The 23,848-nt window shown below is 43.3% G+C and overlaps 1 protein-coding gene across 1 annotated transcript in view; it reads right to left on the minus strand.

Moving 5' to 3' along the window:
• Positions 1-23,848, minus strand: part of SETBP1 (SET binding protein 1) — a 388,368-nt gene that overhangs the window by 350,290 nt on the left and 14,230 nt on the right. The window contains 1 exon segment of the mRNA XM_003267525.4: positions 16,613-17,270. Coding sequence (XP_003267573.2) covers positions 16,613-17,098 — 486 coding nt within the window. The 5' untranslated portion in view covers positions 17,099-17,270.

A 23,848-nucleotide genomic window follows, 5' to 3' on the forward strand; every position in this document is an offset into this window, starting at 1 on the left:
GGTCCAGGGTCTGCCCTGCACCTGCTGCTACCCAATCTGTGGCATCCATCACTTTCAACCTCCCTCACCTAGTCCAGTGTTTCTAGGTCCTATCTGCTATTTCTCCCTCATTGCTTCAGGCAAGATTTGTTTTCATATCTGGATTATATTCAAAAATGAAGAGGAGAGAGCATTTACTAAAAACCAGATCATTCCATGTGGTAAAGTGCTGAGCAAAAAGTCTATTAGTTTCAGGAGTAAAGTTGAGTTCATTACTCAGTAAAGTTGCTACATTTCTTATAATCCACACTATTATGCACCTATGATATATTTTAAGAAGTTAAAATGCACACACAAGCACACACACACACACACACAGATGCACATATGCATTTTAAGTCATCTAGAAAAATTCTACGTCCTTAGGAGGAAGAAACAGAGAAACCTTCAACCTCTCTGACCTTCTATCTCTGTCTTTTCTTTCTCTTATCTTTGTTTTATTTTATATTCTATTCTAAGGGAATCCTCAGGTCCTTCAATGCTCTGGGTCACAGGCTTAGTCCACCAGTGAGAGGAGGGAAGAAATGGTGTGTTTAAGAATAGCTTTTTGGATTTCATGTATTTTTACCAATTTAGTGTATTCATCATATGTTCATTCCCTGAGCCTTTCTCTCATCACCATAAAGGATCAAAATATACCCTTTTGTTGGTAAAGGGCCAATTCCTTGCAATGGCCCCAAAGTAGAGACAGGAGTATGTGCAGTGAGGGCAGACCCTGCAGAGCCAGAGGCCAGCAGAGCCCTGTGTCTGCAAAGTCAGAAGACAACCTGAGAGAACATGCTTGAGCATCCTAAATCTGTTGAGACAAGTTTCATCAATTTTGTGGAACACGACAGAAAAAGAGGACAAAAGCATGAAGTTTGGGAGCAGATCTTATACAGCTTTCTCAAGATTCGACCCAACTCTCTCTCTCATTTCCCTGGCATCTAGCTATTGTGGTCTCATTTTACAGAGAGATTAATGGAAGGACCGGAAAAACACCTCTTTGCCAGTTTTCCAGAAGGCAGAGTCAGAGGTGAGAAACTCTGGTTCCAGCCTTGGGTTCAGCTGCCTGAGCACTGCATGAGGAGCCACAGTGGCTGCCTCAGAGCTTGGAGGGTGTGGCACTGGTATCACAACCTCCTGGCTGCCCCTGAGACCCAGGGCAAGTTCCTGGAGCTCTCTATGCCACATTTGAGTCATCTGTAAAATGGGGATAATAACGTCACATTGCGGTTGTGGGGAAGATTCGGTAGCAATGTGTGTCAAGTGCTTGGCAAAGTTCTCAGCTCCTCTAAGTAGCAAAACGGCAGCTGTTGTTATGTCCAGGAAAGCAACTGCACAGCCAATTGGCTTTCTCTGTGATTCAGGGGTTCCACAAAAGAATGACTCACCTGGATAAGGGCGGTGGCTAATGCCATAATCCCAGGACTTTGGGAGGCCAAGGTGAGTGGATCACTTGAGGTCAGAAGTTCAAGACTAGCCTGGCCAAGATGGGGAAACACCTTCTCTGCTAAAAATACAAAAATGAGCCGGGCATGGTGGCAAATGCCTGTAATCCCAGCTATTTGGGAGGCTGAGGTGAGAGGATCGCTTGAACCTGGGAGGTGGAGGTTGCAGAGCGCCAAGATCGCACCACTGCATTCCAGCCTGAAAACAGTGAGACTAAGTCTCAAACACAAACAAACAAAAAAAAAATGACTCATCTATGCTTCTGATACACAGCTCCCATTTTTCAGAAATAAGAAAACATAAAGAGCCTGGACACCTTCAAGAAAACACCTGGACACCTTCAGGAACCTTCAAGAAAACCTCCAAGGACAGCAAGGCCTCACCTTTAGCAAGCAGTAGGATCTGGGTGTGACTTATGGGACAGATTGGACACAGAAAGAAAAACTTCTGTCAGTGGTGGATTTAATATTTTCCCTGTTTTGTTTTTTGTGTTTTTCTCCCCCTGCCAAGGGATTAATGTATACGTTCTTAAACAAGGGGATCCCCCACTTACAGCTGACAGCAGCAGCTGCAACCTCTGACTCTCCTGCAGAATGGCAGGGAATCGAATCAAAAAGAAAAGCAAGTGGACAACCTTTCCTCCGGGAGCATGAAACACAATACCAGCCTTTCGCCAAACCCGGCAGACACCAGCCCTGATTGGAGGTTGCCTCGGAACAAAGGGAAATTGGTATTTAAAAAAAAATCTTCTGAAAGCCAACTCAGCAGATGGTTTTTTCCTGGGCTCCAGGAGAAGGGGGGGAAGGTGGGGGTAGGGGAAGGATGCTGGGATAACACAACTGCCACTAGGATACAGATGACTGAGAAGTGACAAAGATGGGCAAAGAGGGCTGACCTCTCACCCCAGAATTTCACAAAGGGCAATTACACCATGTGGTGGGTATCTGGACGCGCCCACTTCCAACCTGCAGCTGCTGTCCATCACAGCCACGTCTGGGGGCTTTATTAAGAGCAGAGGAGGAGAGCGGCCAGGGAATAAAAAGATATTAAAGGAAGTGATGGAAAAGTTTAATTAGCAACGATAGTTTGTTGGAAATCTACTATACAGTAGTTTTAAAGAAGAACACATTCTATTTCCATTGCACTGTTAACACTTCAGAACTGTTTTATAGCCATTGGCTCAGATTATCTTCAGAATAATGTGGAAAGAAGAGTGACATTATTACTCCCTTATTAAATATGAGCAAACACAGATTGACTTGTCAAAGGCAGAACAGGGACTTGGACCCAGAACCCTTGACTGGAGAAACTGTTCCCCTCAGGCCTCAGGCTAGTCAGCGCTCATGGAATCTTATTTTGCAAGGGCCTCAGCTGAATCCCACATTCTCAGTCCAAACCAGGACACTTTGGAATACCCTGTAAATAACTTCTGGATTAAGTCACAGCGAGCCTATTATCCCACAGCCCTGTGCTGCTGCCAGCCCATCACTTCGTACCACGCCTCACTGCCGCTGTGACCTGCCCAGTGTTTTCTAGCAGGGATGTGGCTGTGGGCAGTCAAGAAAGGAGCTGTGGGTCTCCAGGATGAAGCTGCAGTGCTGGAGTTTACCCACAGCCAGGGCCAAGCAGCAGAAACAATCAGGTGAGTTTCAAGAGACTCAACTATTCTCTTCTTAAAGATGCCCCAGCAGGGCAAGGCAGGGTGGAATGTTTCAAAGACAGCTTCCTACCACTGGAAACCAGGAGACCTGAGGGTTTGAGTCCAAAACACCATCACTACCCCCAACCTCAGTAATTAGCTGTAAGCTCAGGCAAGCCATTTAAAACCCTCAGAGTCCTTTCCCCAGTCTATAAAACAGGGAGAAATAACAACAACTTCGCTTAGCTATAGGAAGAGCAAACCCAAAAGAAGGAACAGCTGAGGGCAGATGTGAGTACACTTTATCAAGGTGCTGGGCAGATGTGATAGTCCACACCATGCACTATCATCTGGATCACATATTTTGACAGCTACTTATTAAATACAGTGCCCTGGGTTTTTCCCTAAATGTCCTGAGATGAGTACTTCTTAGCAACATCTTTCTATACCCCACACAGCACTTAGGCTGAAAACCCCATAAAACTCTGTAGGTACTTCTAGAATTAAGATGCTTCAGCTCTGTTACAGTATATCTGGATAGGAGAGTGCTCACGCGTGCATGCACACACACACATACACACACACACACACACACACACACACCCCGAGAGACACAAGATTTCAGATGTTTCTAACTACCAGTGCAAAATACACAGAGCTGACTAAGCCGGAGCTGTTTTGATATTAATAGAACAGAAGAGCTAAGGCCAGGAGCGGTGGCTCACGTCTGTAATCCCAGCACTTCGGGAGGCCGAGGCAGGCGTATCATCTGAGGTCAGGAGCTTGAGACCAGCCTAGCCAACGTGGCAAAACCCCATCTCTACTAAAAATACAAAATAAATTAGCCCGGTGTTGTGGCACACATCTGTAGTCCCAGCTACTCAGGAGGTTGAGGCAGAAGAATCGCTTGAACCTGGGAGGTGGAGGTAACAGTGAGCAGAGATCGTGCCACTGCACACCAGCCTGGGTGACAGAGCAAGACTCCTTCTCAAAAAAAAAAAAAAAAAGAAGAGCTAAGAAGAACTTGTTTAACATCTAGGCTGGAAAAATAAAAATAAGTGAATATTATATTAAAAGATACAACTGTCCTCAGGGAGCTTACACCATAATTGAGAATAATAGACTTTACCTTTAACAACACACACTTAACAGCCCTTTCATTTAGATAAAGGAGGTCATTATATAAATAAGAAACCAGGTTCGGAGAAGGCAGATAGCCATCTAGAGATGTATCTCTACAGAATACATAGAAAAGGAATTCTGACTGAGTTAGGCAACTACATTTAAAAGTGCCTTGTTTCTGTGCCTTCTAGTAGTCCTTAGACCCAAACCAGACCATCTGTATAACATTCGATTCACATCTCTGCCCAGAACTGTGCACAAAGAGATGATAATAATGCAAACACCTGAATTTTAGCCTAGAGAATCCACTGACTATAGGATGTGATAATTTGTACAGCAAAAATAGCATAAGACAATATTAGTTTGGCAGGTTTCCTTGACCTTGAGTTCAATGTATATGAACAATGACATAGCTTCTAGAAAGCTGGTACATTTTGGGGTCATGTTAATAGAGATACTGTGTCTAGAACAGAGGATGTTACAATCCCCTGACATAATGCAGGGCCAGACCACCTCCCAGTATTGTACTCTATTCTGTGAGCTCTCCCACTTATACCTTTTAGAAGAGACACTGAAAAACTAGTATTCCCAGCACAGGAACCAGTGTGGTTTGGCACCAGGAAACCATGGAATACAAGGAACACTTTCAGGAACTGGAAATATCTAGGCTATAAAAGAGATGCCTAGTGCAATATAAGAAAGAGCTTTCTAAAACAAGGGCTGCTGCAAAAGGTGGCACGTCCCCTCCCTGAAGGCCTTTGAGCAGCAGTCAAATAACTATGCCTTAGGGGGCTGGAAAGGGGTATTTTGTTCCATTAAGGGGATGCTGAGACCGGGAGCGGTGGCTCACGCCTGTAATCCCAGCACTTTGGGAGGCTGGGGTGGGAGGATCACGAGGTCAGAAGATCAAGACCATCCGGCTGACATGGTGAAACCCCGTCTCTACTAAAAATACAAAAAATTAGCTGGGCGCGATGGCAGACGCCTGTAGTCTCAGCTGCTTGGGAGGCTGAGGCAGGAGAATGGCCTGAACCCGGGAGGCAGAGCTTGCAGTGAGCAGAGATCACACCACTGCACTCCAGCCTGGGCGACAGAGCAAGACTCCGTATCAAAAAAAAAAAAAAAAAAAAAAAAAAAAGAGGGATGCTGAAAGACAAATGCTCAGAGGCTCTTCTAATTTCTAGCAATATCCACGATTTTGGAAGCGTGACTCAGTTGTGGACATACGTCTTTCTTTTGACACAGAGCTTCTGTTGTCAGCCTTCTCCTACCTAATGACCAGATGCCTGATTCTCACCTGTGTCCTCAATGAATTCAACTTCTCATTCGAGGACCCTTTCTGGATCTCCCAATCTTGGCTTCCTTCATGATCCAATAGCACACAAGCCCCATCAGAAACACTGCCCTGCCATTTATCTAAATGGTAGGAATCAAGCAGGAAGACTGGGTTAGTTCAGGAACCTGATGACACAGGAAGAATCACACACCCAAATAAGTTAGTTTCTACATAATGCTGCCCCCAAAGGATAAGAATGGAGAAATCGTGGAGAGTCCCATTGTACACTACAAAACCCATGATCCACCATGAGGAGCTACTGCTTTAAGTTGGTTCTGCAGGGGTACTGTGTGTTGTAAAAAATGCTGAAATTCCTGAGCTGAGTTCTCATGAACAACACCAAACAAATGAACTAACTGGCCTGGCATAAAAGGCTGTCCACACTCTGGGCAAATTTATATTTGCAAACGATCGCTTCTGATTGGCAAGACATGGTGGGTGGCCCACATGGAGGGACAGAGCTGTTCTCTATCTCCTTATAAGAATTTCCTACCCACCCCCAACCTCCTACCCCCCACTGTGAAACTGGCTAGAAACTTGTGGGAGGCTAAGACGACCATCTGGTGGGGGAGCGGGGGAACCACAATAAACAAGGTCTAGAAAACACACCAAAGCAACCTGCATTTGATACTAATGATGATTATCAAATGGCCTCACAGGCCAGGTACTGAGGTGGGAACTGCTCAGACTTCTCAGAGTAAATAAAGGTCTTCATTGTTTCCCGTGTGAGGTCACAGGCTGGTGGGGAGGTGAGGGAAGTTGGCCCAGGGAAGAAGGGGCAGGCAGGGAGAAAAATACAACAACCTGGGAATTCAGAGAGAAATGCAGACTCAAGATATACAGGGAGGCCCTTGCCTTCATAGGGCAAGATCCACTGGGGGACTATGGAAAATGGTGAAGTGCCCTAGAGGTTGTGTAGTCAGGCCAGGCTGGTGGCCTGTAATCCCAGCACTTCGGGAGGCCAAAGTGGGAGGATTGCTTGAGACCAGTTCAGGACCAGCCTGGGCAACATAGTGAGACCTATCTCTACCAAAAAAAAAAAAAAAAAAACATTTAAAGATAAATCAGCTAGGTGTGGTGGTGCACACCTGCAGTCCTAGCTACTCAGTAGGCTGAGCTGAGAGGATCACTTGAGCCCAGAAGTTTGAGGCTGCAGTGAGCTATGACTGCACAACTGCACTCCAGCCTGGGCAACAGAGCAATACCCTGTTTTAAAAAAAGAAAAAAAAAAGCAACAAAGAAAGAAAGAAAGAAAGAAAGAAAGAAAGAAAGAAAGAAAGAAAGAAAGGGAGGGAGGGAGGGAAGGAGGGAGGGAGGGAGGAAGAGAGGAGGGAAGGAAGGAAGGAAGGAAGGAAGGAAGGAAGGAAGGAAGGAGAGAGGAAGAAAAGAAGGAAGGGAGGAAGGGAGGGAGGAAGGGAGAGAGGAAGGAAAAGAAGGAAGGAAGGAAGGAGAAAGAGGAAGAAAAGAAGGAAGGGAGGAAGGAAGGGAGGAAGGGAGGGAGGGAGGAAGGGAGAGAGGAAGGAAAAGAAGGAAGGAAGGAAGGAAGCAAATGAGCTGTGGGTCTCCCAGATGAAGCTGCAGTGCTGGAGTTTACCCACAGCCAGGGCCAAGCAGCACAAACAATCAGGAGGGAGGGAGGGAAGCAGGAGAAGTGGGGGAGGGAGGGAGGAATGGGGGAGGGGGAGAGGGATGGGGGAAGGGGGAGGGGAGGGGGAGGGAGGGGGCAGGGAGTGGGGGAGGGTGGGAAAGAAAAGAAAAGAGAAAAAAGTTGCATAGTTCAAACCTCTTGCAATGTACGGCTCTGGGTGTTCCTGTTCAATGCACTCAGGTGGCGGCCTCAGCTTGCACTCCCCCAGCAGCGGGGGCTCACTGATCCACCAGTTAATATATAATTCAGCCTCAGGCAGACTCCATACGACGTGGCGTGGCTAAAAATCAGTGAAGGTGTTTGCATGCTGTGTCTGTCTGTACGCCTCTTGAGGACCTGGGTCTACTTAACTCCTGCCCTCCTCTCTGGCAACCTCTTCCTCTGGCCACTGATGGCTCCACAGGGGAGTGACCAGAGCCTTAATGCCAACCTTCCAAGTCAAGTCACTCTGAGGACCGTGCCGTCGAAACACTTTCCCCAAAGCAGTTTGGCTGTGTGCAAAGTATAACACAAATTTTTAGTTTATTGCGGATATTAGAAACTTTCTGGCTGGGTGCGGTCGTTCATGCCTGTAATCCCAGTACTTTGGGAGGCTGAGGTGGGCAGATCACGAGGTCAGGAGTTCGAGATCAGCCTGGCCAACACAGTGAAACCTCGTCTCTACTAAAAATACAAAAGTTAGCCACGTGTGGTGGCATGGGCCTGTAGTCCCAGCTACTTGGGAGGCTGAGGCAGGAGAATTGCTTGAACCTGGGAGGTGGAAGTTGTAGTGAGCCGAAAATCTGCCATTGAACTCCAGCCTGGGTGACAGAGTGGGACTCCATCTCAAAAAAAAAACAAAAACAAAAACTCCTAAAATGCATGGCTTCAAGGCCTTGTGCTGTTTATTTTCTGTATTTAATGTTGTCAGGAACCTGAACCAAGGCCTCAGTCCAGACTCTGAGACCCCACCCTGTGTTCTCCACCTTGACTATCCTTAGTGGTTCCCAGTAACTTCCTGAACAAAGCCACTTGTGTCTAATAAACAAGCAAAGCAGGTGAGGGATGTCCTGGGATGTGCTGCATTTTGTTTGAAGGTGGGATGTTTTTAACTTAAACTTGCAGGAATCAGAAGAGTCAAAGATGTGGTAGGAAAAGGCAAAAACGGATTGTTTCTCTTGCCTTTTATTAAAAAGAAAAAAAGGAAATATAACTGTGGGTCAACTAGCAATGTAGCAATGGGAGGACTTTTTGAGGATGTAAAATTGCAACGATGAGGAAGAGGGGCCGACCTTGTAAATGCTGGAAGAGTAGCAGCCGCCAGCTGAACCCCACTTGGTGGTTCCTTTGACACTGCTTTGAAACTTTCATTTTGAGTCATCCTTTGTGCTCAGCAGTAATCCCGGTTTGGCAGATAAATGACCACAGAGATAAAAGACCTTTGAACTATCTCTAAATAAATCCGTATAGCAATTCCTACCACCAACACCAAAAAAAAAAAAAAAAAAAAAAAATCATCAGTGATATGCTCAACTAATAGAAGTTTCTCCAGGCAACAGACATCAGGCACTGGTGCTGCCCCCCAACTAACATAATTCAACACAGCCCAGGCCTCCCAAGTGCCCAGCACCACTGCAGATCACTGTGTGCCCACTCTGTGCCTCAACTAAGGAAGCTCCTGTGGATGGTCAGCAGCGAGAGATGCCAAACAGCAATGAGAGCAGGACATACTGAGCAAAGGGTTGTCCTAAGTGCCCAACAGACAATTTCAACCTCACCACAGTGACATCAAAAGGAGGGGCTGCTGTTACCCCTGATTTTCCAACTGTCAGGAAACGTTTCAAGAGCTTAAGTCTTGCCTAAGATTATGCAGGCTGTCTCTGTCCAGAGGCAGAGAGACCATGTTCCTGGAATCAGGGTATCTGAGTTCTAATCTACTCCCAGAGTGGAGGCTCTTTCTAACAGACCCTGTACTCCTCATCTAGAATTTCACATACAGAGCACACCAGTCATGCTTCAGAGAATAAATGACTTTCCGTCTGAACAGAACACAGTTTTTGCTGGTTACTCTGCCAGATGCATTTTCAATGGCATAGAATCCACCAAAAAACCTTCCTTGGGGGGGTCCAAAGAGAAAAAAACAAACAAGAGAACACCAAACCAGGAGGAAACAGCCAAGCTACATGTTTTAAACCCCCAGAGAATCCCAAACACAGGAAGAAAAAAAGAGAAAAATAGAAGACAGGGTTGAGGGATAACCAAATATTCCCAGAATATACTTACGGAACACAAGTTTGGTAAATCACCACATTTTAAGCTCAACTGTGACCCTTTCTCCCATGATTTTAGATCTTTTGACATTTCGGGCTAAAAGGAAACAATTTGATAATGGAACAGTGGGTCCAAACAGAGGTCAAAAATCTGTTTATAGTAATGAGCGTTCTTAAAGAGAAACACTAGCCCTGCTGATGAAACAGAATGGCCCTTAAAGTTTCTAGATTATAAAACAGAAACAAGACCTCAAAGGGAAAATGTTGCTTTGTTTTTCTTCATCTTTTTCTTTCTTTTTTTTTTTTTTTTTTTAACATGTAGAAGCTGAGAAGCAGGGAGGCAAAGTATGCTGGCCGAATGTGATTATGAGTCACAGAGACAGAGCCGGTGCCCAGGTCTCCCCATCTCCAAGGCCAAGGTTCTTTCCCTCACACTTTCAGCTGACATGTCGAATGCTCCCTGCTGCCCTGCAGAAAAGGTCATTCCCCACCTTCCCTGCTGCTTTAGCTATAACATAATCAGAGAGAAATCTATCAGGAAACAAAATTTCCAGGCATTCTAATGAATACATAGAAATGTGGTACTTAAAATGTTTTTAAATCTCAGGAGATAAAAACCAAAATGAAACAAGAGGGGAAATTCAACCTCTTGTGTAGAAATGCTATGGAGACCTCATCTCCAAGTCAGGATGAGGGTGTTGTGGAGGAAGAAGCTCATACTCCCAAGAGTTTGAAACACCACATTCCCACCCCCAGAAGAAGAGAGGCCAAGTCTTCTGTAAAGCAGTACACTTGGGAGTGACCAGAGAAAGTGCTGACAAAAGAGGATGGCAAGGGAGGGACACTTGAACCACCAGGAGGGTAGAAGGCTCTCTGAGCCACCCACTAGGGTGGAGGAGGAGAAAACCATGGGTGCAGCAGCCAGAGGTCAGGCAACCTGCACCCTTGGCAAAGCAAGCCACCCCTCACCCTCTGCCAAACACCTCCTCTCATAGACCCCTCCTCACCCGCCTGTAAACAAAATTGCTACAACCATTAAAGGTCAAGAGAGAAATGTGCTTCTCAGGACATGCCAGGAAAAGGGAAGAACCCTAGACCAATCTCTCCTTGCTGACAACTGTGTTACAAAAAGGCTCCCCTTTCATGTCTCCCATTTTAAGCTTCTCTGCACAGAGTCACTGTCACCAAGTTCCCCAACACCCATGCAACCATTCCTTCTCCCTGATTCAAAGCCCTGTGAGCACTCCTGCTACTTACAGAATTAAATCCAAACTCATTTATCTGACATTCATTGCTCTCTGCAATCTGATGCCAACCTCTCTTCCCATCAACAACACCTAAGAAACCTTTTTCCTATCCATACTTTGTGTGTTTGCTCTTTGTGTAAGGAAGAAATAAGTGCATGATTTATGTGGCTTCTCAAAAGCAGATTGTGAATGCTCAGGACAGAATACAAGAGTCTTTCCCTACGCATATGATGATGGTCTAGACCAAGACAAATCCTGAATGTGTTTCTAGGACCATGGCAGGCACCTGATGGGTATAAGGTTGAAGTCCTTGCAACAGGAGGAAATAAGATCTCCCAATGGAACTGGAGAGGAGGAAAAATTAAATCCAAAGAAATGAAATAGAAGTTATATTTTTGTCAAAAGCAAATACAATTTGTAAGTACAATGAATAAAAAAAATAGGGCTTTAACTAGTGAGCTTTGAACGCTCTCTCAAAACCATGGAAAACTTAGAATTAGGGAAAATGTGCCAGATTATGCTTGTGCCACCCCAGCTATATGAGAAAGTATGGAAAAAACACTCTAGCGATCCTCACCTTTCAGAAATCCTTTACTTTTATAAGGTGTGGCAACTAAGGGACTGGAATATACATTTGCTTGGAGTCTAATAGAATTGGCTTCATAGGAAAACCTTGCCCTTTCCAGCTCCTCCTCCTTTGAAGCAATCTGAGCCTCAAGTTCCTGTAAATAAATAAGATCTGCCTGGCAGGATTGTTATGAGGACTAATAGATAAGGTGAGTAATGTAAAACAGCTAGCAGAGGGTCTGCCATGTAGCTCAAGAAATCAGAGTTATTATGATGATGTGTGCTCCGTAAATTATCCATTTTCTTCTAAAATCTTCCTCTGAGTTATATTATGTAGAAATCATCACCTGTATTTGGCAGGTGAGGAAACGAGGGCTTCAGCAAATTCATACTGCAGATCCAGATTCACAAAGCTGCTTGGTGTCAGACTATCACACCACATCTCCTACCCTGAGTCACTGTATGGCATCCATTTGGAACTCCCATGCCCTTATCTTGCTGTTGAATCTAGACAGGTGTCCCTGACTCCTCCCAAAGTCCTCACGAAAGAGAAGAGCTGCTAAGCCCTGCCCAGCTTGGAAACTCTTCAAAACCCTGTCACTACTGGAATTCTTTTTTTTTTTTTTTTTTTTTTTGAGATTGAGTCTCGTTCTGTCACCCAAAAAGGCTGGAGGGCAGTGGCGCCATCTCGGCTCACTGCAACCTCCACCTCTTGAGTTCAAGCTATTCTCCTGCCTCAGCCTCCCAAGATGCTGGGATTATAGGCATGCACCACCATGCCTGGCTAATTTTTGTATTTTTAGTAGAGATGGGGTTTCGCCACGTTGGGCAGGCTGATCTCGAACTCCTGATCTCAAGTGATCCACCCACCTCAGCCTCCCAAAGTGCTGAGATTACAGGCACGAGCCACCGTGCCCGGCACTACTGGAACATTCTTCCAGAGACTCATCTTCATGTTCTCTGTTATTTTAATCTAATCACCTAGAAGGGAACCTGAGGAAGTGTAAGTTATTAAGCCACTTACCTGAGTAAGTTTAAGTTGCAACCATGTTGGTCCCATGATAAAGAAGTTGCATGTGTGGGGTCCATCTGCAAAATTAGACCTGTCCAAAGGAGAGTTCGGAGGCCCCAAAGTAGGTTCTGAGCTCTCCCCTCAGCCTCTACTTCCTACCAAATGCTGCTTTCACACCTCATGTAAAGCATGTAAATCCATCATAGGCCCTCTCCCAAATAGCATCTCAATTCCTATCCTAGTTTTATACGAAAGAGAAAAGAGACTTCTATCCTGGTTAGAAGAGTCCGTGCATCCTTGAGCCAGGGAGGTAGTACTTTCATGGGCCCCTCCTCACAACTTACCACTTAAGTGGCGATGTTCCCTGACCATCTATAATGCTTCTCCAGTTTGGAAAGTTAGCCCTAGGTTTAAAATTTGGAACAAGGCTGTTGACGATGCTAGACATATATGCTAGACATATATGCCTTCATCCCAAAGCAGTGGACCATGTATAACTACACTTAACGTCACAGAGAACTAGCCTATGATATGTAAGTCATGCTACCCTTATCACACACAGCTTTCTTTTCAAACACCAATGAAAAAGAAAATCATTTGGGATCCCATATAAGCTGTCTTTGCCTGGGGCTGTCAAGCAATGACTTCAGCAAAATTAACTGGTTCACTTAAACAACAACAACAAAAAGCAGCACATAATATAACACCTAATTCCCCCCAGCCTCCAAACTTGGAGGCTGAATTATTAAAGCAAAACAAAATAAAACGAAACTTTTATTATCCTGAAACTCTATGTCCTTACACTAAGTTAAGGATCAATGCACATTTTTTGTAAAGATCAGAGAGTAAGTAGTTGAATCTTTGAAGGTCATAGTACCTCTGTCACAACAACTCAACTCTGCCACTATAAGAAAAAGCAGTCAGAAACAAAACATAAACAAATGAACTTGGCTGTGTTCCAATAAAACTTTATTTATAAACACTGAAATTTAAATTTCATATGCCTCATATATTACAAAAAATTATTATTCTTTTGATGTTCTTCCAACCTTTTAAAAATGTAAAACACATTATTTGCTCGGGGGCAATACAAAAACAGGCAGGGGGCTGGATTTGGCCCACAGGCTACAGTTTGCCAACCCCAGCTCAAAGTCAGCACATATATTCAGATGACTCCCTAGTAGAAATCGCTACCAGCTCAAAGATCAGCTTAACAGGGCTTCCTTTCTAGCTCCTATTGTAGGACCTGCTTCCCAGAGGCCACTCCATGTCCACTTCTTCAAAGAGTGGTACAACTTATAAAAATAGATCCAGAAAGTGATTTCAGGATTAGATGCTGGTGTGTTGCTTACAAAATCTCATCGTCATCCATTCTGAGCCAAATTACTGATCACGTATTTCTCATTCATACCAATAAGTAAATTCTACAAGTTTATGCCACTAAACTTTTCCATACACATAGTAGGCAAAGTTTCTACATCTCACCCTCAGCTTTAGCCTTTGCTTACTCTCTGGTTGCAAAACAGCAGGAATTAAGGGTAATAAAGTTAATATTCTCATCCCATACAGATCAGAGGATGTTCCTGTCATCTATCAAGAGACTCAGTGATGATAGCTTTATTAATTCATTCCTGGAAAGTAACAGTGCTAGGCATAAACAAATGTAAGAAGGGTGGAGAAGTACCATATGAAGCAAGCTTCTAACAATTAAAAAGTTTTGAAGGGTATTCCCATCACAGTGTCATCATAAAGAGCACTGTGCGTTGAATTTCAGCCCTTCTTCTTCCTCTCTGTCCCCTCCAACTGCTGAGGCATAAAAATGCTTACTTGGCAAATCACATATTCAAATAAGCAATTTTATTTCTTTCCCACAAAGTTCACAAAGAGCATCCAGCTTTTTGGGTGAAAATGACCAGCCTGAGAACTTCAGATATGAGCAACAAGGTCCACTGCACATTTCAGCTTTGAAATCATTCCGATGGTACAGATTCCAAAGCATTATTCTGGTGTGTTCCAATGGGGAGAAAGCTATATTTGGGAACAATCAGTAGCTTTAGGAAAAGTGGTACCTAATCAGGACAATGTATTCTCTTTTTAGGGCAGCGAATTTGGGTTTGAACTCCCAAAACTGTGGGTTGCTGCTTAAATCCTGGCAGTGAAGGTGATGGAGGCAAAGGGTAACCATTTCTCAAGACAACCCACCCACACAAAAATACAACAACACACAAAGAACTGGCCAACTCAATGGCCAGAAACAAAGATATTCATTTTCATATCTTAAGAGACCCAACTCCAACACAAAGCCTCACTTTCAGAGCCTGATTTGAACTGTTGCATTTTCTTGCGCGAATCTCAGAAGTTTCTGTATGTGTGGAGATTAAACCTTTGGTTTCACGACAGAGTACCCAGAAATCACTGCAAAGTTGTAATGGGGGAGGAGAGAGCACGACCTCTATGTTCTGGCAAAACAAACCAATTTCTAAAAGTTCCTTTGTCTTCCAAAATGTTAAACTAAGGTGACCAATTGTCCCAGTTTGCTAGGAACTGGGGCAATTTCTGGATGCAGAATTTTCAGTCTTGAAACCAGGACAGATTTTTTGGGCAAACTGTGAGGAGTCAGTCACTCTAGAAAGTCTCTTCTAGCCCATTCTTTGGATTTTAAATGCAACAAAATCAGCCACAACACCAGGTATAAGGATGGACACAAGCCCTGTGCTAAAGAAATAATATGATTTCTAGTGGTTTTATTGAAAATAACTACCCCAAAGCTAAAAAAAAAAAAAAAAAAAGAAAATGAAAAAGAAAAAAAAAACCTAATGGTAACAAATGCTATGGATTATCTTTGGGCTATAAAGAAGTTCATTCATTTGTGCCATTTTTAGCTGATCCACATATCTAGAGCCCAAATAAATGATCAAATGTCAGGGAGAGAGTGACAAAGATTATGATTAACACCTACAACCTAGAACAACAAAACTCTGTCAACAAAAGGGCTTCTTCCAGAGCCATCCCCAAGTCCCAAAGATTCTCGAAGACAAAAACTATACTAAGGCAGTCCTCTGCTATCACAGCTGAGTGCCACACACAGGAAGGGAGGTCACTGTAAGTCACTGTAACCCCCTAAGATATAAAATAAATTCAATGAAATACGAACTCATTCATTCCCAACCAATTGATACCACCAACCACCTGTCTAGCTACTTTGCACATCCATGTTTGACTTTTAGTAGGAAAATGACAACCAAGCAAGTTGAGTCAATGCCCAATCTTAAAAGTCCATGATGTGTTGAACAGAGATTCAGGCCAATCACTTGCCCCCTTTTTTGTTTTTCTACAGTTCCAGTTCTAATGCTCATCACTGGCTTTCACAATGATGATTTTTCAGTTCTGTGAGACTCTCAGTTACTACAAAGACTGGGCTTCTTTAGTCAGGCGAGTGATTCATCTTAGGAAGATTTACAGTAGTAATGACTGAAAACAAAAGGAGATTTTAACAATTCTTGACTGTTCTGATTAACTCAAATTTTTTAATATCTCACTCCTAACTATGAAAACTAATGCAAACAAAGAAAAAAATACTAAAAAGTTTGTTATGGCTCAGCTGACCCAGACACTTGGCTGTTACACAATAAACAGTAACTCTCCAAAATTACAATTCTATAGCTATTTTTTGTCAGATATGCAGAAGATATGATAATGAACTAGACATTATACCAAGATTATAGCAGAGGTGTTTCTTCTTGAGTCCCTAAATAGTCCATCAAGGAGACTGGTAATTAACGAGTAGATAAGTACAGATGACCCTTGAACAACACAGGCTTGAACTTCAAGGGTCCACTTATATGAAGATTTTCTTCTGCCTCTGCTACCCCTGAGATAGCAAGACCAACCCTTCCTCTTCTTCCTTATCCTCAGCCTACCTACCACGAAGACGATGAGGATGAAGACCTTTATGATGGTGCACTTCCACTTAATAAATAGCAAATATATTTTTTCTTCTTTTTGATTTTCTTAAGATCATTTTCTTTTCTCTAGCTTACTTTTAGAAAGAATACAGTATATAATATATATAATGCATAAAGTAAGTGTTAATCAACTAATAATACTACCAGTAAGGCTTCCGGTCAACAGTAAGCTATTAGTAGTTAAGTTTTGGGGGAAGTCAAAAGTTACACACAGATTTAACTGTGTAGGGGTCTGAGTCCCCAACCCCATGTTGTTCTAGAGTCAAGTATAATATATAAATAGACCCTAAGAAGTTGAGGATAAAATGGCAAAAACAGAGAAACAAACAAAAATAACTATAAGACAGGGCTTCCTACCTTCTTTTTGGAGTGGCTTCTTTCTTCCTCCTTCGTGGCTTTGCTATTTTTTCCAGCACGGGACACCTTCTGGTCCCCAGACTGCTTGATGGTGATCTTGATCTCAGGTGGACATATATAGTTCTCCAAATTCTTTGGGGGTTTCTTAGCCCGCTTTGTGGTCTGAATCTTTAGCTTCAGACTTCCCTCTGTGAAGTTTGCCTCCTTGATAGAAAATTCCTGCTCTTCCAAACCATCTCCTGCCACCCATTTCTCACTGTCCGCGTTGGAGTTGGAATCCACATCCCGCCCTGAGCCTAGTTCATCCTCCTCCTCTGGCTCCATGCGTTCTCCGCCCACCGGGATCCCCTTCCCAGGTCCTGGAGTGGAGAGCAAAGGTTCTCCTGCACAGCCAGGAGCAGCTTGGGGCTTGGCTGAGGAGACCGGCAGGAAGTCTGACTCGCCCCCTCTTTGCCGGGAGCTGCTTAAGGTTTCCCTGGACTCCATGACAATCTCTACAGTCTTCAGGAGTTCTCAGGAGGGGGAAGGGGAAAAGGGAAAAGGGAAAGGTGAGAAGAGAGGACACCCAAAATTCCAAGAACAAAGTGGTCCAGTTGCTAGGGTCAGATTCCCAGGGATGGAGACACGATGAGGTGTTCAGAAGAGATCAGATCTGCAACTGAGAAGCAAAGAGACAGTTAGGCACGGCAGAAAGGAAAATGACCAAATGACCCCCAAGGTTACTCAATCTAAGTTCTAGAGGCCCCCTTCCACTTATCTATGGCATCAGGAAAAAAAAATGATGGAAAAACAGCTAACCAGAATAAGCACATCCCCAAATTGGATTTTACTAGAGCAGAGGGAAAAACACATTCACACACGCCTTCATAATGGATTGCTATTAATTTTATGGCTGTAGGCCCAAGAATAAAGATAAGAGGTGAGAGTCCTCCAGCCCGGTAGCAAGCTAGAGGTTTCTTTATACTGAAGCTTCAGCTGGCTGAGTCACTGTTAAAACCAATCATGACGAAAGGGAAGTCTGAAGCGTTGAGGCTCAGGTCTGCTGGAACTGTATTTGGTTGGCTTTTTGCACCACTTCTGTCTCACATGTGAAGAACAGTTTGCAAAGCTGAGCACAACCCCCAGGCTGCCTGGGCCAAGCTCTCCACCCACTTGGAGGAGGGGCATTCAGCCTATCTCTTAACCGTTTTACCTTTATCATTTTTCACTATGCATTATTTCAATTATGCAAAGACCTCTCTATTTCTTCAAGCAAATGCAAAGCTTAGGTGTAAGGCTCACAAAAAGAAAATAAAAAGAGTTCAGTGGCAAATCACTTATTAACACTGTGATTAATGGAAAACAACCTCAACGAATGTTTCTACTGACACAAAAGAGAGATAATCATTATTAATTATTTAGATTAAAAATAGCCTTTCTAGACAGTTGTAATTCCCTTTCTGGTTTCTTAAATGAAGTAGTATTGTGTCTCCATAGCAGCAAAAGAGAAAAAGGGAGAGAAGGAGCATTTTATAGGCCTGTGGAAGTGTCAGGAGTCCCCCCAGGATCTTCCTCTCTACCTTCCTCCAAGATGAGAAGAGAAAAATCAGTTAGGCTGTCTCCGAACTATCACAGGATCAGCTAAACTCTCCTTCACCCTTCTTCACCCCACATTCCATTATTCCCAATTTCATACGCATAATTTTCAAAGCCCAAAAGGAAGCCCAAATGCTCAGTCTCAAGAGAAAACCAAGAGCCCTGGGGATGCAAACATCACATCCTCCCACCCTTAGGCTGTAGGCTGGATCACACTCAAGCCTTCTCAGCTGCTGAACACTTAAGTTTCCCAGCAGAAGACATGACTGTACATCTTAGGTTTCTACCTCTGAGCCTATCAATTTAAAGAAGTGGCTGGCAAATGCGCCCACCAGAAAATGCCCAACGATGCCTGCAAAGACACATTCAGAATAACCAAGAACTGGAAGCCTGAAGACCAGACATTTGTCTTCTGTCTCTAGAATCAGCACATTTTTAGCTGACACCCTGTGAGGAAGCCAGCCAGGAAGGTAGCCCGGGCTCCAACATGGACCCTGCTCCCCAGAGAAGCCCAGGAGCATATTCAGCTACTGGAAAATGCTCAGCTTTGCAGAAAGACACATTTACAACTGCTTCCACTTTGGGGAAGATTCAATGAATATAGCTTTTCTGAAAAAGAAGAAGCTGCCCTAGTGAGAGCATGAGCATCTTCACTGACACTGTTTAGCCAAAACTGAAAACAGCCACCTGTGACCCATGCTACAAGATGGACAAAGTCTCCACTTTGGGAGGTGGGGGGAAGTTAGACCAGATGACACTTGACGTTTCTTTTACTGATAAGATTTTTTGTCTCATCTAGATTTATCTACCCAATAATACACATTATTTTTAAAAAGTTATACTCAAGTTGACTTTACGGAGGCCTCTCTTACTAGTGTCAGGCACCACCCCAGCTGTTGGAGACATCAATGTACCTTAGGACATTTCCCCATTTGTCAAGTGGTAAGAATCCAGTAGGTCTTTCTCAGTGTGTATCCCAGATCCATGCAAATTGCAAGCCATGTTTTCTTATGGCAGTAATGTTCAGAGTCTATTCCCTTTGGCAGGAATCTCCAATGACATTTTAATTCTCTAATACCTACCTATAAAATCTCCCCAGGTCAGGGGAAAAGACAAGGCATATACATACAAAGTTCCCAAATGAAATCCATTTGGACCTTTGAACCAGAGTAGGGAAATGTATGTTACAGATTCTATGATACAATAAAAGAAGGTGAACTCTAAACTTTAGATGAATTGATGGGCTTATACAGTGAATATATTATTAATATTAAGAAAATATCTTCCATTAAAAAAAGATTCACTTCAGAGTGAAATAAATGAAACAATCATTTCTTACATTTAACTACATGTACAAGACAAAGTTCTGAAACTTAAAATTCAAGTCATAAAAGATCCACAAAAAAAAAATTCAATACAAAAAATTTTTTTCAGTTCTCCTCAAATCAAAATACTAAGGAAAATACAATCTTTTTCCTCAAGGAAGTTACACTTTTGATGAGAGATTTGACAAATCACTCTAAAACAACGCAGAACTTTATATGTACTGTAAGAAAGGACAGAATCAAAAGGAAGAAAGTTTTCTCCGCTTGAGCAAGGTGTAGATAGCTAGGAAACTACACAGAAAGGCTTCGAGAAGAGCACAAGACAGATCTTTGATCTTGATGGGGGTTTCCTAGGTACAGCAGGAAGAAGGAAGACACAGCAGAGAGAGGGAAGGCATGAGGCCACGTCCTGGGCAGGCGTGTGCAGGGTTGTGCAGAAGAAACAGGGAATTGATGTTTGGCTAGGAAGTATGATAGAAACTGGGAACCTGTGAGAGGTAAGGCTGGAAATAAAAGGTCATGGCAAAATCATGAACATCCTTGAATGTTGTGCTAACGAGTTTGGATTTTATCTTACAGGTAATGGGAAGCCATTTAAGGAATGGCAGTGGAGAAGGAATAATATCAAATCTATGCTTTAGGAAGATAATTCTGGTACATGGTGTGAGGGTTGGATTAAGGGAATCTGATGTTAGAGGCAGGGGGCCATAAGAAAGTTCAGCTGAAATTTCATTCACGTTGCTTGAAGACCCAAACCAGGGCAATGTGAGTATGTAATAATAAATACTGTAGGTAAAACAGTAATGCAGTTTCAAATAGCCTTAATCTTTAGGAATTCATCTATTCCAGACTTTTCATACTGATCTCGCCTTAAAAGACCAAAGCAAATTAGCCACCAACTTGCACTCACTACTCAAGTCAAACCAGTCTCCACAGCGATGTTATACATAGTTCTTTCTGTATTTTTTAAAATACACAGAATCTGTTCTTATATCCACTTCCTCTCATCCTTGCAATGCCAGCCATGCAATTGGTGTTCCCCGAATGTTTGTTGCATGAAGGAATGAATAAACAAATGAATAAAAAGATCCCAAGCCTTTCCATATTTCCAGGTCATCCCCAAGTCTTCACTTCTCCATGGCAACATTCTGTAAACTGCAGACCATGGTGCTCACTCCTTGGCCGGACTGACATTGCACCCAGCTGTGTAGTTGGCCACTAAATAGCAGCCTTGTATTGTCTTCTAGTTGTTCTGAGCATATAAATCTTATTTTTCTAACATGATTGCAGCTCAGCCTCAGGCTGAGACTAACTGTAGTTGTATAATGCTGACATTACCTATAGCATCCATTGCAGGACTGGGTGCTTGGAGGATTTCAAGTTTTTTCTGAATGAAAATGGCTTCGCCCTCTGACAGCTATTCAAAGTCGTGTAGTTCAAATTACTCCCACTGCAGCTCCACCCACCCAGGCAGCAGCCCCAGCCAAATTTGCTGCCTATCCTGAGGATTATAATCGAGCCCCTGGTGTCCATATGTGACCCTCATCTTAGAAAAATAAAATAAAATAAGCTTTCAAAAGAAACAGCAAAGAAACCTAACCTGTCTGTTTACTTCATCAGCACACAAAGCTGTTGTTCTCCTTTAGCTTTCTTCCCAGCACGTACCTGCCTCCCCAAATTTACAGTTCAATTTTTTGGTGAGTCTGGGTGTCAACTGCGAGTCCTCTTGTGATTCAGCCCTGCCAAAATGCGCGTGTGAGCACACGCACAGGCTCACGCACTCACAGAGTTGGGGAAGCCAAGGCAAGGTAAAAATGTTTTGCCTTGTCACATTCCAGCAGTCAGTGACTCCTCCTGAGGGGGCGGGCACACAATGGACACTCTGTACTTGGCTCAGGCCTTCAGTCCAACAAAAGTTAACCCTTCTATGACTGCCTGCAGGACTTGGGCAGGGGCGGCAGTGGGAGCTGGGAGTGGAGAAAGATTGGAAAGATAAAATTGCTTAGGAGATAACAGCCTTGTCGGCCCCAGGCAAACAAAAGGGCAAGGAAAAGAAATAGATGTATTTGGAAAGAATACTGAGATAGGAGTCCAAAACTTAGTCTTTATTCCTAATTCTGCTGTTCACAGGCAGTCAGATGCTAGACAAGCCACTATGAGTCTTTCACCCACACTTTGTGGATCTCTTATGACCCACACTTGCCTTAGCAATGAATGGGTTGGGACCAAAGTCTGTTTCATACTCAACACTTTGTAATTTTGCCCTGCAGAGCCATAGACCTATGGGTACACTCCAAAATGAACAGCATGAACCTAAAGAATTATTTCTCTGAATGGCCAGGGGAATCCTGCTTGGCTAGATGTGACTTATACCCACATAAGTTTGAGAGTACATCCTCCCTCCCCTCCAAAACTGCTAGATAGAATATTTTTTCCTAGTCTAAAATACATTCTCCAACTGGGAACTCTTACTTATTCTGAAGCCTGGTGGAAATGCAAGTTCTTGAGCTCCATTTACTGAATCAGGGCTCCAGAGCTGGGACCCAATACGCCGGCTTTCACCAAGCACTCTCGGTGGTTCTGATGGCCTAGAGTCAGAACCAGTGCCTTAGACTATGCCTGGTCTATATGATTACCCCTGTCAAGTTGCTAGATCATAGGCATTATTATCGAATATATGAGGGTATTTCTCCCTTACAGCAGTACTGTGAGTCTCTTGGGAAGTGACAGGACTTGGGTCGTATTCATCCACAAAAACCTAACACCTAGCACCATGGCCAACACATAATCAACACTTAAGAAATGCTGGATGACTGAATTAACAAGTGAACAAAGCAACTCAAGCTGGGCTTCCCAGCATCATTTATTCACCTCCCTCTTCTGCTTTGCCCAGGTGCCATGCACATACAGGCCATTGTCATCCTGACTGTTGCTTTCCAAAAGGACAAGGTGGTAGTGATAGGGCCCTTAGTATATTCAACAGGAGTCAAAAGAAATGAATTCCTGGCCTAGTTCTGCCACTTAGGAGCCTTCATAAGCCTCTTTCAGCCTCAGTGTCTCATCAACAAAATAGAAAAAAAAAAAAAAATGATGGTTTCCCAGCCTACTTCACTAGCTTATGGTTTTTACTTTTTAAAAAATTTTTACTGTATTTCTTGGTAGTAGAACTCCATGCTCCTCATTACAAAATAAACACATGAACAACATATGCACCTCTCAGGTCTTAAAGGCAAACAATCCCAAATACAGGAAGAGTACTCAGCTTCATTCCTGAACTTCTGCAAACTTCCCCAAGCTCTTCATCCTCAGTCCTCCCTCGGCTCTGGACTCTGCAAATTCCCATACCACAGGGCATTTCCTTCATCTTCACACGTAAAAGATATTGGGCTGACTAGATAATTCTCAGGCTAGAACTTTTTGCCTCAAAACTTTGTAGAATGTCTTTCAGCATTTAAAGTAATGAAGGGAAAACAGAGGCTGGCCTGGTTTGGTTTCCTCTGTAGGCAACTTGCTTTATGCGTTTATAATTGAAGACTTTCTTTTTCATTATGTTAGAATTTTATTAATGACAAAATGAGTGTAGTGTGGAGCTCTCTCCCTTTAATTTTCCTGGAACATAATGAGCCTTTTGGATCTGTAGATGCAGGTTCTTTCTAGTTCAGGAATGTTCCCTTCAATTATTCCTTTGGTAATTTCTTCCATTAAATGGTTCTGGCTTCTTTCGAAGTTTTTCCTGTAATTCTGAGTTTAGAGCTCTCATCTCTGTTCTCCATTTCTATCATTTTCTCTCTCACTGCTTTTCTTTCCTTCTTTTGCCTTGTGGGAGAGCATACCCCAATGTGTTCTCCATAATACCAATTTGATTCTATTTTCCATGCCCCCTTTGCCTTTATTGACTTCACTGTGGAATTTTTTTAATTCTGCAATTGCACATTTTGTATCCTGCAATCTTTCTTTACTTTATGCATCCACTTTTCAGCTGATTCTGATGTCTTTTCATCAGCATGCTCCCTCCTTGTTTCTTAAAGCTCCTTTTCCACGGGTCATACTTCTTGTCAAAGATGCCAGGTAGCTTTCTGAAACTCTAATGTTGCTGTTGGATTAACTAATTTTCCTGATATTTTTCTTTTACCTCATTTTAAGTGTTTCTTCCACCTCAGGGGGCCTTGTGTTGGGTTCTGTTTCTTTGCTCACACTCTGATGAGGAGAGAGTCTGGCCTACAGAGGAAGTACTGGACTACAGAGGAAGAACTGGACTACCTTCTAACCATTGTGAAGCCAGTCACATCCTCCTCTTCGAGCTACTCCTCTTATCAGAGACCATATCAAGTTCTAG

Source organism: Nomascus leucogenys, chromosome 4 (genome assembly GCF_006542625.1).
Source record: "Nomascus leucogenys isolate Asia chromosome 4, Asia_NLE_v1, whole genome shotgun sequence".
Lineage (NCBI taxonomy): Eukaryota > Metazoa > Chordata > Mammalia > Primates > Hylobatidae > Nomascus > Nomascus leucogenys.